Source organism: Rhinoderma darwinii, chromosome 1 (assembly GCF_050947455.1).
Source record: "Rhinoderma darwinii isolate aRhiDar2 chromosome 1, aRhiDar2.hap1, whole genome shotgun sequence".
Taxonomy (NCBI): domain Eukaryota; kingdom Metazoa; phylum Chordata; class Amphibia; order Anura; family Rhinodermatidae; genus Rhinoderma; species Rhinoderma darwinii.
The window spans coordinates 518,853,249-518,866,913 of NC_134687.1; the positions used below are offsets into that span (position 1 = coordinate 518,853,249).

The window sequence follows — 13,665 nt, forward strand, 5'->3', positions numbered from 1 at the left end:
TTCTGATTTAGTCTCTGAGATTGATTAAGGTTCAGCTCCCGGGAACCTTGCTGAGAACAAGCTGTTTGTTCCCCTGCAATTCCGGCTAAGGGTACTCCACACTATCTGGTCATCCAGGCATCCTGGGTACCAAGCACCTCATTGCCAGAAACTATTGGTGGCCTGGGTTGCCTAAAGACGTTAAGGCCTACGTCGCCGCTTGTGAAGTTTGTGCTAGGTCCAAGACTCCCAGGTCCCGACCAGCGGGCTTACTACGTTCTTTGCCCATTCCCAAGAGACCTTGGACCCATATCTCCATGGATTTTATCACCGATTTGCCTCCATCTCAAGGCAAGCCGGTGGTGTGGGTTGTAGTAGACCGCTTCAGTAAGATGTGCCACTTTGTGCCCCTCAAGAAACTACCCAATGCTAAGACGTTAGCTACCTTGTTTGTCAAACACATCCTGCGTCTCCATGGGGTCCCTGTCAATATTGTTTCTGACAGAGGGGTACAATTTGTTTCATTGTTTTGGAGAGCCTTCTGTAAAAAGTTGGAGATTGATCTGTCCTTCTCCTCTGCCTTCCATCCTGAAACTAATGGCCAAACTGAGAGGACTAATCAGTCTCTAGAACAATATTTAAGGTGTTTTATCTCTGACTGTCAATATGATTGGGTCTCATTCATTCCCCTCGCCGAATTTTCCCTTAATAACCGGGTCAGTAACTCGTCAGGGGTCTCCCCCTTTTTCTGTAATTTTGGGTTTAATCCGCGGTTTTCCTCAGTTTCACCTGGTAGTTCCAACAATCCCGAGGTAGAAGTCGTTCATCGGGAACTGTGCACAGTCTGGGCCCAGGTTCAGAAGAACCTAGAGGCGTCCCAGAGCATACAAAAAACTCACGCAGATAGAAGACGTTCTGCTAACCCCTTGTTTATGGTCGGGGATCTGGTGTGGCTATCGGCAAAAAATTTGCGCCTGAAAGTCCCGTCCAAGAAGTTTGCTCCCCGGTTTATAGGGCTGTACAAGGTCATTGAAGTCCTCAATCCTGTCTCCTTCCGACTGGAGTTGCCCCCATCTTTTCGAGTACACGACGTGTTTCATGCCTCCCTCCTTAAACGCTGCTCCCCGTCCTTGGCTCCCTCGAGGAAACCTCCGGTCCCTGTTCTCACCCCTGAGGGGGTAGAATTCGAGGTGGCCAAGATTGTGGACAGCAGGATGGTCCAAGGCTCCCTCCAGTACCTGGTCCATTGGAGAGGATACGGGCCTGAGGAGAGGACGTGGGTACCCGCCCGGGATGTTCACGCTGGGATATTGGTCAGGAGGTTCCACCTTCGTTTCCCCAATAAACCAGGTCCACTTAGAAAGGGTCCGGTGGCCCCTCTTAAAAGGGGGGGTACTGTAAAGGATCTGCCAGGCACAGCTTCTTTATCAACGCCCATAGGTAATCAGTCTGCACCTGCTTCTAGGTCTGTGAGACTGACTCCATCTTCCACCACTCAGGATGGCAGGCTTAGGAGTGGGAGAGCCTATCGCAGCCTGGCCAGACGGAGCTAGCTCCCGCCCTCTGTCTATTTATACCTGCCTTTCCTGTTCCTCCTTGCTTGTGAATCTTCTCTGTTGGTTTCCTGGCCCTGCTGCAGCTTCTTGTACTATTTGTCCCTGCTCCGTATTGACCCTGGCTTGTTGACTACTCTCCTGCTCTGCGTTTGGTACCTCGTGCTCTCCTGGTTTTACTTGGCTTGTTCACTACTCTCCTACTCTGCGTTTGGCACCTCGTACTCTCCTGGTTTAACTCGGCTCGTTTACTACTCTTGTTGCTCACGGTGTTGCCGTGGGCAACTGCCCCGTTTCCCTTAGGTTCTGTGTTCCCTTGTCTGTCGTTCACTTATTGAGTGTAGGGACCGTCGCCCAGTTGTACCCCGTCGCCTAGGGCGGGTCGTTGCAAGTAGGCAGGGACTGAGTGGCGGGTAGATTAGGGCTCACTTGTCTGTTTCCCTACCCCCATCATTACAAGGACAATGAGGGAGGGGCTTCTGGAAGCATGGGGTGAAATTTCTCCCGATTACCTCAGCAAATTAACAGCTAGAATGCCAAAGGTCTGCAATGCTGTAATGGCTGCAAATGGAGCATTCTTTGACGAAAACAAAATTTGAAGGAGAAAATTATTATTTCAAATAAAAATCATTATTTCTAACCTTGTCAATGTCTTGACTATATTTTCTAGTCATTTTGCAACTCATTTGATAAATATAAGTGTGAGTTTTCATGGAAAACACAAAATTGTCTGGGTGACCCCAAACTTTTGAACGGTAGTGTGTGTGTGTATATATATATATACAGTGAAGGAAATAAGTATTTGATCCCTTGCTGATTTTGTAAGTTTGCCCACTGTCAAAGACAGGAACAGTCTAGAATTTTTAGGCTAGGTTAATTTTACCAGTGAGAGATAGATTATATAAAAAAAAACAACTGAAAATCACAGTCAAAATTATATATATTTATTTGCATTGTGCACAGAGAAATAAGTATTTGATCCCTTTGCCAAACAAGACTTAATACTTGGTGGCAAAACCCTTGTTGGCAAGCACAGCAGTCAGACGTTTTTTGTAGTTGATGATGAGGTTTGCACACGTTAGATGGAATTTTGGCCCACTCCTCTTTGCAGATCATCTGTAAATCATTACGATTTCGAGGCTGTCGCTTGGTAACTTGGATCTTCAGCTCCCTCCATAAGTTTTCGATGGGATTAAGGTCTGGAGACTGGCTAGGCCACTCCATGACCTTAATGTGCTTCTTTTTGAGCCACTCCTTTGTTGCCTTGGCTGTATGTTTCGGGTCATTGTCGTGCTGGAAGACCCAGCCACGAGCCATTTTTAATGTCCTGGTGGAGGGAAGGAGGTTGTCACTCAGGATTTGACGGTACATGGCTCCATCCATTCTCCCATTGATGCGGTGAAGTAGTCCTATGCCCTTAGCAGAGAAACACCCCCAAAACATAATGTTTCCACCTCCATGCTTGACAGTGGGGACGGTGGTCTTTGGGTCATAGGCAGCATTTCTCTTCCTCCAAACACGGCGAGTAGAGTTAATGCCAAAGAGCTCAATTTTAGTCTCATCTGACCACAGCACCTTCTCCCAATCACTCTCAGAATCATCCAGATGTTCATTTGCAAACTTCAGACGGGCCTGTATATGTGCCTTCTTGAGCAGGGGGACCTTGCGGGCACTTCAGGATTTTAATCCATTACGGCGTAATGTGTTACCAATGGTTTTCTTGGTGACTGTGGTCCCAGCTGCCTTGAGATCATTAACAAGTTCCCCCCCGTGTAGTTTTCGGCTGAGCTCTCACCTTCCTCAGGATCAAGGATACCCCACGAGGTGAGATTTTGCATGGAGCCCCAGATCGATGTCGATTGACAGTCATTTTGTATGTCTTCCATTTTCTTACTATTGCACCAACAGTTGTCTCCTTCTCACCCAGCGTCTTACTTATGGTTTTGTAGCCCATTCCAGCCTTGTGCAGGTCTATGATCTTGTCCCTGATATCCTTAGAAACTCTTTGGTCTTGCCCATGTTGTAGAGGTTAGAGTCAGACTGATTAATTGAGTCTGTGGACAGGAGTCTTTTATACAGGTGACCATGTAAGACAGCTGTCTTTAATGCAGGCACCAAGTTGATTGGGAGCATGTAACTGGTCTGGAGGAGGCTGAACTCTTAATGGTTGGTAGGGGATCAAATACTTATTTATCTGTGCACAATGCAAATAAATATATATAATTTTGACTATGTGATTTTCTTTTTTTTTTTTAAATATAATCTATCTCTCACTGGTAAAATTAACCTAGCCTAAAAATTCCAGACAGTGGGCAAACTTACAAAATCAGCAAGGGATCAACTACTTATTTCCTTCACTGTGTATATATATATATGTATATACACACTAAAATATATATATATATTTATTTTTGTGTATGTAAATGTATATATATACACACACACACACACACACACACACACACACGTGTGTAGAGAGAGAGATAGAGATCATAGTTTTTTGGGGGTATAAGAAATCTTTATTCAGAGATGGGAATGGTGGAATCTCACCATTTCTAGTATACTCTCGGGGTGTACAGTGAGGTACACTTTATTATACAGCTGTACAGTGGTAGCCGGGGTGCTGTGCAGCCGCTGACTGAGGTATTGTCACAAGATGACAAGCAGAGAAGGATGTGCTGTGCTGGGAATGATGCATGCTGGGATTTTTACTTTCATTTTTAACATGTCCCGAGAGGCTACATAAATCATATATTATTTACTTTATTTGTACTCAATACAATCCATTAGGGCTTTCTTTGTTGTTTGGGGCACTTTTGAAATTGTATGCTGATAGTGGCCAACCCCTTAAGGGTAGGAACACACACAGCGTATTCAGGGCAGATACACTGCGTCAAACTGCGCTCCAGTATTCACTGTGCCGTGAGCGGCTCGGCGCAGGCAGGCGCGATGTAGTGACGTCATTGCACCTGTCTGCGCCGAGTCACTGACCGCACAGACCAGAGGAGAAGCATTCTCCACCCGTCGTGGGAATGGGGGTAGGTAAGTAATTATGTTATTATTTTTCTATTAAGTACGTACTTATGGGGGCATTATACTGAGTATGGGAGGGGGGCTCATATTGGAACAGTATACTGGGTATGGGAGGGGGGCTCATATTGGAACAGTATACTGGGTATGGGAGGGGGGCTCATATGGTAGATGCTGAGGGGGCATAATACTATAAGGGGGCATTATGCTGTATAGGACAGCCGAGGGGGGCATTATACTGTATGGAGGCATTATACTGTATGGGGCATTATACTGTATGGGACAGCTATGGGGGGGGCGTTCTACTGTATGGGGGGTTTATTCTGTATGGGACAGCTATGGGGTGCATTATACTGTATGGGGGCATAATACTGTATGGGGGCATTAAACTGCATGGGACAGCTATGGGGGCATTATACTGTATGGGACAGCTATACGGGGCATTATACTGTATGGGACAGCTATAGGGGGCATAATACTGTATGGGGGTGTTATACTGTATGTGGCAGCTATGGAGGGCATTATACTGTATGGGGGCATTATACTGCATGGGACAGCTATGGGGGGCATTATACTGTATGGGACAGCTATAGGGGGCATTATACTGTATGGGGCATTATACTGTATGGGACAGCTATAGGGGGCATTATACTGTATGTGGCAGCTATGGGGGCATAATACTGTATGGGGGTGTTATACTGTATGTGGCACCCACTCTGCTCCTACTTTAATATGCTGCGGATTTTCTGGAAAGTGTTTTGCGGTGTGTTTTTCAATTCCGCGACATGTCGATTTATGCTGCTTGTTCTGCGCGGAGATGCTGCGTGTTTGGCCCAGAAACTTCAATGGGGAGCAGAATTTCCGTAACAGATTTATGCTGTTGCGGTTTTTACAGCGTTTACGTAGCGGAAACGCAGTAAAGACCGCTGATAATCCGCAGGTGCACATATACTTTGCTATAACCAATGTTTAGCATTAAAACCGCTGCGGAAAAAATGCACAAAAAATTTGCACCTACCCTGCGTTTATGCAGAAAAACGCAACAGTAGCTACCCCAGCAAACGCTGTGGAATTTATATTTTCCACAGCGGTTTTTCTGTTGCGGAAACTCCGCAGCGTTTACGCCATGTGGGAACCCAGCCTACAGCTCCTATGCAGACCTATGTGTCTTCATGGTCACAGACTACAAAGAACATTTCTCCCCTACTCTTGCTAACCTTAGGGGACAGAGGCAAGAGAGCATGAAAGCAGGATCAAACTATATGTTTGTAGTCTGTAACCTTGGAGAAACATAAGTCTGCATATGAGCTGTAGACACGAAACGGAAAGGAATTTTTAATCAAGATTCTAGGCAAACTTGCTTCAGTTTTTTTAGTTTAGACCTACTGTAGAACATTCGGCGGTCTTCCTCCAGTGTCCGCCTTGGTGCGCAATTATCTTTTTTACCCGGCAGGGGGCAGACAACGCATGCTGCGTGAGAAAACCATGTATGTGGAGGTGATATCCAATCACAAGGGACCAAATGGAAACCCTCGTAAGACCCAGCCCTCCCCGTGACGTCACGCAGCACTTCCCGCCCCCGTCTCTATATTCCATAGATTTGCTCTATATCCCTGGCAACCCCCAGTGTACGCGGCGCGGACTGAGAACATGCACAGTGCTGTGACTGACTGGACACCTGCTCCTTTCTCGCCTCGGCCCGGGCACCATCCCGGCTGTCCCTGACCAGTGATGGGTTGTTTCTGCGCGGTCCCGGAGGAATTTTATTGCGAAGTTTTGTTACTGGATGAGTCTAAGTTGTCACTGACCACCCAGCAGCAGGGGGTGAAGGTAAGTGTGCCCTTCTGGGGTGCCAGGGCTGTGTGTGGAGGTTGTGCCCTCCTGGCTGTCATGTGCACCCATAGACTGTTCATCCAGTGCAGTCCTCCTCCTGGGAGGCAGCTGCTAATTGCTGACAAGTTGTGGCAGACAAGACAATGGCAGTGCACGCCCAGGACACTGTTTAAAAAGTTGCTGCTCGCATATGATGGTGATAATGGAGGAGTTGTGTTATTACAAGTGTCGCGGGAGACGGAGGCAGCTATAATAGTGCGGATCCCGGAATGCGTGTCACGGTCCGTGTGCCGTGCTGCTTTGTTCATGTCATGTGGGTGTGCAGTTCTTCATTGTCAGTTGTGACATGCGATTAGATGGGACAGATCCCCGGATGGAGTGCACAGCTGTAGGGTATTCATGGTCTGTAAAGCCGCAGTAGTACATCTGATCGCGTTTCTTCTAGATGTAGCAGTGCTGATCTGTTCCTATGTGCATTGCTGGTCAGCTCATGGGATAAATGTAATGTCTGCTGCACCTTCCTGCTATTGGAAGTGGACTTTTCTAGGGAGGCAGGAGGTTTATCCAGGGAAGTAACTAGAGTTCATAGGGCCCCATAGCAAAATGAGATGGACCTTCATCTAGTAGCTACAATTCAAGGTATGGATAATAGCGCCATATATCCGAGAACCCACGTGGTAGTGCTAGATAGCAATAAGCCACAAAAAGCACCTGAGTAGGCCCTTTAAACTTTTGGGCCCCATATGAGCTGCTACAGCTATAGACCTGTCCTCTCTCCTGACATGTCTATTTTACGAAATATTTGTATTCAGTATAAAATAATATTTTCTTAGAACTCTTCATTGTGTCTTTCCTCTATTATTCCTCCTATAAATTTATGAATCAATTCACATCTGTTACCATTCCCCTTGCCAAAGAGGCGTGTCCTTACACAGTCTCACTCTGAGCACTGATTGGACAGTGTCAGTGTGTGTAGGGACACACCCCCAACTGCTAACAGCCTGTTGTCAATTTATTCATACATTTCCAGGAGGAACAATAGAGGATTGGTACAACGCAGAGTTCTAAGAAAAGATGCTCTAGCATTGTTTTATGGTGAACGCAAGTATTTACTAAAACAGGCCTGTCCGGAGAGGTGAAAGTTCTCTTTAAAGAGGAAATACGTATATATATATATATATATATATAATTGAGAAAATAATTTTAACTGTAGTCTGTGATCTTGGACCACCACAGATTTCTAGAATGGAAAGGCTCTACAGAGTAGAGATGTAAAGATTTTGCCATGAGCATTTTTAAATCCTAGTAGAGGACATACATGAAGAAAATCCTTCCCGCAATATGAATAATGTTTCCAATGGAAAATGGTTTGTATCATAGAAAATATGGTGCACTTGTATTTCCCCAAATGTATGTTCGTCAGATCATAGTTTCTTCAACTTTTTGTTAGCGCCAGCCTCCCCTCCCTTTTGTATCGGATCATCATTAATCACGTGCCTGGAAGGGGATGAACAGAGTAAGGCTAGATTCACACATGTAAGTTTTGCGTCCGCAAAAAACGCAGCGTTTTTCCTGCGTTGCAGTTCCGTGTGTCATCTGTTTTTGAGGTCAGTGTTGGTGCACATTTTTTTTTATTTATATATTTTTTTTTCTGCATTTCTTTAGCAACTGTTGCGTGAGTCACAGACGGCACATTGAAGACGTCCGTGTGCGGTCAGTGATTTTTACGCATCCATTGACTTTAATGGGTGCATGATCCGCAAAAACCCACCAAAATAGGACATGCAGTGAGTTTCATGCAACGCAAACACACTGCGTAAAAAAAAATCACGCATTTCTGAATAGCCTCATTCAGTTGCATAAGTCAGTGTGCTGTCAGTTGTTTTCACGCACCGCACGTATACAAGGCCTAAGGGCTTATTCAGAGCAACGAGTGTAAACTCGGACATGAAAAACTGCAATTTTTCACGTACGATTATTTCACGGATCCCTCAGACTTGAGACAACGGCCGTGTGAATAGCCCCATTGAATTGCATGGTTACGCGTGCTGTCGGTTTTGTTTTTTTTAACTGACAGGACACGGACGTATAATATGCTCAACTGAATAAGTCCCAGTTCACACAGTTTTTTTTGTTTTGCAGGCAGAAAACATTTGCCTCTGAATTCTTTCAGGAATTTTGAGGCAGATTTTGACCTGCCTGCGCTTTTTTGGCACGGTTTTCGTTGTGTTTTTGGCTTTTAAAGCTAATGCAAGGACCGCAGGCTAAAAATCGTTGCGGAAGACACTCAGTAACGAGCATCATAGGTTTTTCTATCTCCCATTATTTTCAATGGGAGGTCCGAGACGGAACTGCGGCAAGAAAGGACACGCCATTTTTTTTCCCCGCAAGCTGGTAAAAGCCGCCCGGCATAAAAAACTCCTCTGCTTCCCATTGAAATCAATGGGGACGGTTTCGGTTTTCACGCCAAAATCAGAGCCAAAAAACGGTGTGAATAGGGCCTAAGTTTGGCAACCCCTTGTGATCGCTGTTGTCCCGACACTAACGAGGCTAATAGCTGTGTTAGGCCCCATGCACACGACAGCAAAAAACCTCCGTTTTTGCGGACCGCCATTCACTTCACTGAGCCATTCACTTTCATTGAACACTGACACCTTTCCGTAGCACTACGGAAGGGTGTCGGTGCCGTGGAAATGTTCCGGGAATTATGGAACATGTCCGTTCTTTCGCATTTTGCGGGCCGTGCTCCCATACTTTGTATGGGAGCACGGCCCGAAAATGCGGCTGTCAGTCAGCGGCCGGCCGTGCCCGCAATCGCGGGCCGTGATTGCGGGCACGGTCGTGTGCATGGGGCCTAAGCAAGTACAAGTGCCAGCCCCTTGTGGTCCCATGTCTCGGAGGCAGGGTTGCCAACTGTCCATAAAATCCTGGACAGTCTGTAAAAATAGGCCATTTTTTCCAGGGTCCGTAAGAAAGGAGTTTAAATCTGAGGGTAAGGACACATGAAGTGTCAGTCACACGTGGCCAAATCCACGCACAAATGGGGTGGCGAATGGTCGTATGAATATCAGCAAGATTGTGTGGCCATTTGCCAGCGCACATGGAAGCCGTTTTGGACGCGTGTGCCTGCTGCTTAGTGTGTACTCTATTCAGGCGTGCATATTATACGTCCGTGTGCTGTCCGTTAAAAAAACGCACAACATACAGACCTATGTAATTCAGTGGGGCTATTCACACGTCCGTGTTTTTTAACGCAGCATGTGTCCGTTGCGTGAAACTCGCTGCATGTCTTACTTTGGTCAGTTTTTGCGGACCACATCGCCCATTCAAGTTAATTGGTGTAAAGAAAACACGGACCGCACACGGACGACATCTGTGTGCGGTCTGTGTTTTCACGCACCAGTTGTCAAAGAAGTGATGAGAAGAAAAAAAAACAGGAACACTGATGCCACGCGGAAAGCACACTGATACCACTGATCCTTTTTGTTTTGGTGGACGCAAAACTGACATGTTTGTCTGTACAAGTCCTTAGGGTCTTGTCTGTTTCTGAATGAGTCTATAGGGCGGAGCTTCATTGAGGTTTTGGACTATTCAATTTCACTGTTGCTCATGGTTACATAACAGGCAAGTCATCTGTCAGCACGTGGAGGAAGTTGTTAATGGATTCTAAGGGAGTATTTACATGAGTCGATTTTTGCAGTGTTTTTTTAAAAAAAAAAAAAGAAAATGCTGCAGTTTTGCGGCGAAAACAACAAATTTCTGCAAAATCCGCAACAAAAAATGACTTTATGAGCAACTATATTTCGCAGTTTGGAGGAGTTTTATGGAGGGTTAGCGGAGCATGTGTGATATCGCTCCATACAACCTCTCACGACTGTGATGGTGAGGAGGGAAGATGGCTCCCGGTTATGGCAGTCGGAAACCCTGCCTAATCTAACATTTATCACCTATTTTAGGTGGGAAAACCCCTTTAAACCTAGTTAGTGAAAATCTGACAACATCTTAGGCCCCATGCACGCGACTGTATTTTTCATCCGTAATTACGGACCCATTAACTTCTATGGGCTACGGACACCTTTCTGTATTTTTAAGTGTCCGTTCCGTTGAAATGATCTGTAAACTATGGAACATATCCTATTCTTGTCCGTAATTACGGCACGGACTACCCATAGAAGTCTATGGGTGCTTCCTTAATTAGACTGTTACGGATGTGCACCCGTAGCCATCCGTAATTAGGGAAGAGTTGCTAGGTGAAGCCAGGTTTTCAGATGTTGTCATTTTGTGGTTTTTCTTATTTTTACGGATTCGTAAATACAAATGCACTACGGACCGTATATGCGGGGGATTTACAGAGGACTATAAATGAGTACAGATCCGTATTTACCAACAGTATTTACGGTTAGGGTATGTTCACACGCTAGCTGGCTTTTATGACTGAAATTACAGACTGTTTTCAGGAGAAAACAGCTGCGTAGTTTCAGACGTAAATGCTCCTCGCATTTTGCGAGGCGTCATTGACGCCCGTAATCTTGAGCTGTTCTTCATTGAATTCAATGAAAAACTGCTCAAATTAAGTTTCAAAGAAGTGTCCTGCACTTCTTTGACGAGGCAGTCATTTTACGCGTCGTCGTTTGACAGCTGTCAAACGACGACGCGTAAATGACAGGTCGTCGGCACAGATGTTTGCCGACGTATTGTAGCCGTATTTTCAGACGTAAAACTAGGCATAATACGCCTCGTTTACGTCTGAAAATAGGTCGTGTGAACCCAGCCTAAGATGAAATCTATGGACGTGTGCATGGGGCCTGAGGCCCCATGTGCACGGCTGTTCCCATAATCACGGGCCGCGATTACGACCGCAGGCTACAAAGTATGGGAGCACTGACCGTTAAAAGCAAAAGATAGGACATGTCCTATCTTTTGCGTCACACTTCTACGGCTCAGACACCTTCCCGTAAATAAAGGGGAAGATGTCCGTGAACAATAGTGAATGCATCCGTAATGTCATCAGGCCTAATATAGACGCGGTATAACCTGTGATGCATCAAGTTGCTTTGTAATCCTTCAATCTACTGACTTAATCCTTAGCAGCAGGTGACGCTATTGTAGGCATTGGGAGTAAGAAGATGTTGGGAAACATTGCTCTTGACAAAAGCCTTACTCTTCTGTGGCCTTTGGCACGGTTATGGTGTGAGATGTCATTTCCACGTGAGTCCCAGACAACGGAACCCGCCTCCCCGTTCCCTTTGTTTTTTATTATACGTGGGAGTTGTTTGACAACTATGTGTCAGCAAATGGAAATCTCCCCGAGGGCCGGCAGGACATTTTGTGTATGAATGTGGAGATTACTGCTGTTTAGCAAGTGTGTAATGTGCATATGTTGACTTCATGTAAGGGCTCGTCCACACGTAACGGAATTGCTGCGTTTTTTCTGGCCGGTAAAAACGCAGCAGAATACAGTATCCGCATAGTGGTGGAGATTTAACAAATCTCATCCACATGCTATGTAAGGTTTCCGAGCCGAAATTGACCTGTGGCGCGTATTTTGCGGACCGCAGCATGTCAATTCCTGCTACGGAAAGTGTGCAGAATTGCTGCGTTTTTCAGAGCTGATCTCTCCATTAGGGTTGTCACGATACCAGAATTTGGACTTCGATACCGATACTTTGTGTAGTATTGCGATTTTGATACCAAAACAATACTTTGCCAACAGTAAAAAATTAAAAAAAAGTTCTTCCATTTTGTGATTTTGAATGTGCCTCATTAATAGTAACTAACCCCATCATGTTTCTAGGTCATAGGTTGGGTTAATGTGTAAGGTACATGATGGGGTTAATTACTATTAATGTGAGGCACATTCAAAATTCATCACACCACGTGCCTCATATCAGAAAATGGAAGAACTTTTTTCTTTTTTTTTTTTTCATCACACCTCGCGCCTCACAATAAGTGAAAGAAAGCATATTTTATTTTTTTTACATCGCACACATCATAAATTATGCAAAAAAATTGTTGTGCCGGTTATTACGGCCCCGCCAATACTGGATGTGTATTTTATGTATTGAGACTTATTTTAATGTTTATTGTAAAAAAGGTGTATGTGTATTCTTTTACATTTAATATTACTTTGTTTTTACTTTATTTTTAAACTTTAATGTACTGGCATAGATCTATATGCCAGTACATTAGCCTGTGTACGTATCGTACACAGGCAGTTGTTAGGACATACCTAAGTATGCCCTAACAGGAAATATGGTAAGACAGCCCTGGGGTCCTTCAATGGACCCTGGGTTGTCTGCCCATATATGGCATGTCCCTCAATCCAAGGAGCATCCCCCCATCTCACTTTCCCCTGAATGCTGCAGTCAGCTTTGATCGCAGCATTCAGGGGAATAACAGCGGAGATGAATGAAGAGAAGCGTATGATGCTGATTGGTCAGCGTCATACACTTCTCTCCACAACACCCACTTGGTCAAAAAGTAAAACACGCCCAGTTGTCCATTAAGAAACTCATTAGCATAAAGCTAATATAGGTCATAACTCCGTCAAAAATGATCGTTTTTCTAAATAAAAAATACTGCTGTTAATGTTTACGCATTTTTCGTGTGCTTTTTGGATGGTTTTTGCCGCTTTATTAGGACTGCCATTGACTATGAGAATATTCGGCGCGTTTCCGGCAAGTTTTGTTTTTTTTTTTTGTTTTTTTTATGCATTTAAGAATTTTACTTTTTTTATTTTTTTTTGCATACAATGCATTTTTTTTAAATTAACTTAAAAAAAAAAGTATGTACTAACTTCGCGATTTTCCATTGGTCTGAATGGGAAGCTTTATCTAGTGTTTTTTTTTTTACGCGGATTTCGGCATGTAAAATGCACCAAAATACGCATCAAATACACGTCGTATAAACAGGGTCTTACATGTAAACAAAATAATTTTTTGCTTCATGATTATTACCCCTAAATCCTTACCTTATCAGCGTTTAGTATGCAGAAATTGGTTGTTCTTTGCTATGATACCCTAAGCCCTTATTCACACGACAGGGTTTCCTGGCCGGGTGATGGCCGTTCTTAAAACGGCCGTCACCCGGCTGCAGTAGGAACAATAGACCCCTAATGGGGCTATTCACACGACCGATTTTTTTTTTGATGGCCTGGAACCTGGCCGTCAAAAAATGGGACGTGTCCTATTTTCGGCCGTTTACCCGGCCGCCCGGCTCCCATAGAAGTCTATGGGGCCGGGTAATACACGGCCATCACTGGAATGTGTCC

The 13,665-nt window shown here is 44.9% G+C and overlaps 1 protein-coding gene across 1 annotated transcript in view; it reads left to right on the plus strand.

Annotated features, from left to right (window-relative positions):
- The first annotated feature begins 6,220 nt into the window (after positions 1-6,220).
- Positions 6,221-13,665, plus strand: part of EPB41L4A (erythrocyte membrane protein band 4.1 like 4A) — a 317,566-nt gene continuing 310,121 nt past the window's right edge. The window contains exon 1 of the mRNA XM_075836702.1: positions 6,221-6,392. Coding sequence (XP_075692817.1) covers positions 6,294-6,392 — 99 coding nt within the window. The 5' untranslated portion in view covers positions 6,221-6,293. The remainder of the gene's footprint in view (positions 6,393-13,665) is intronic.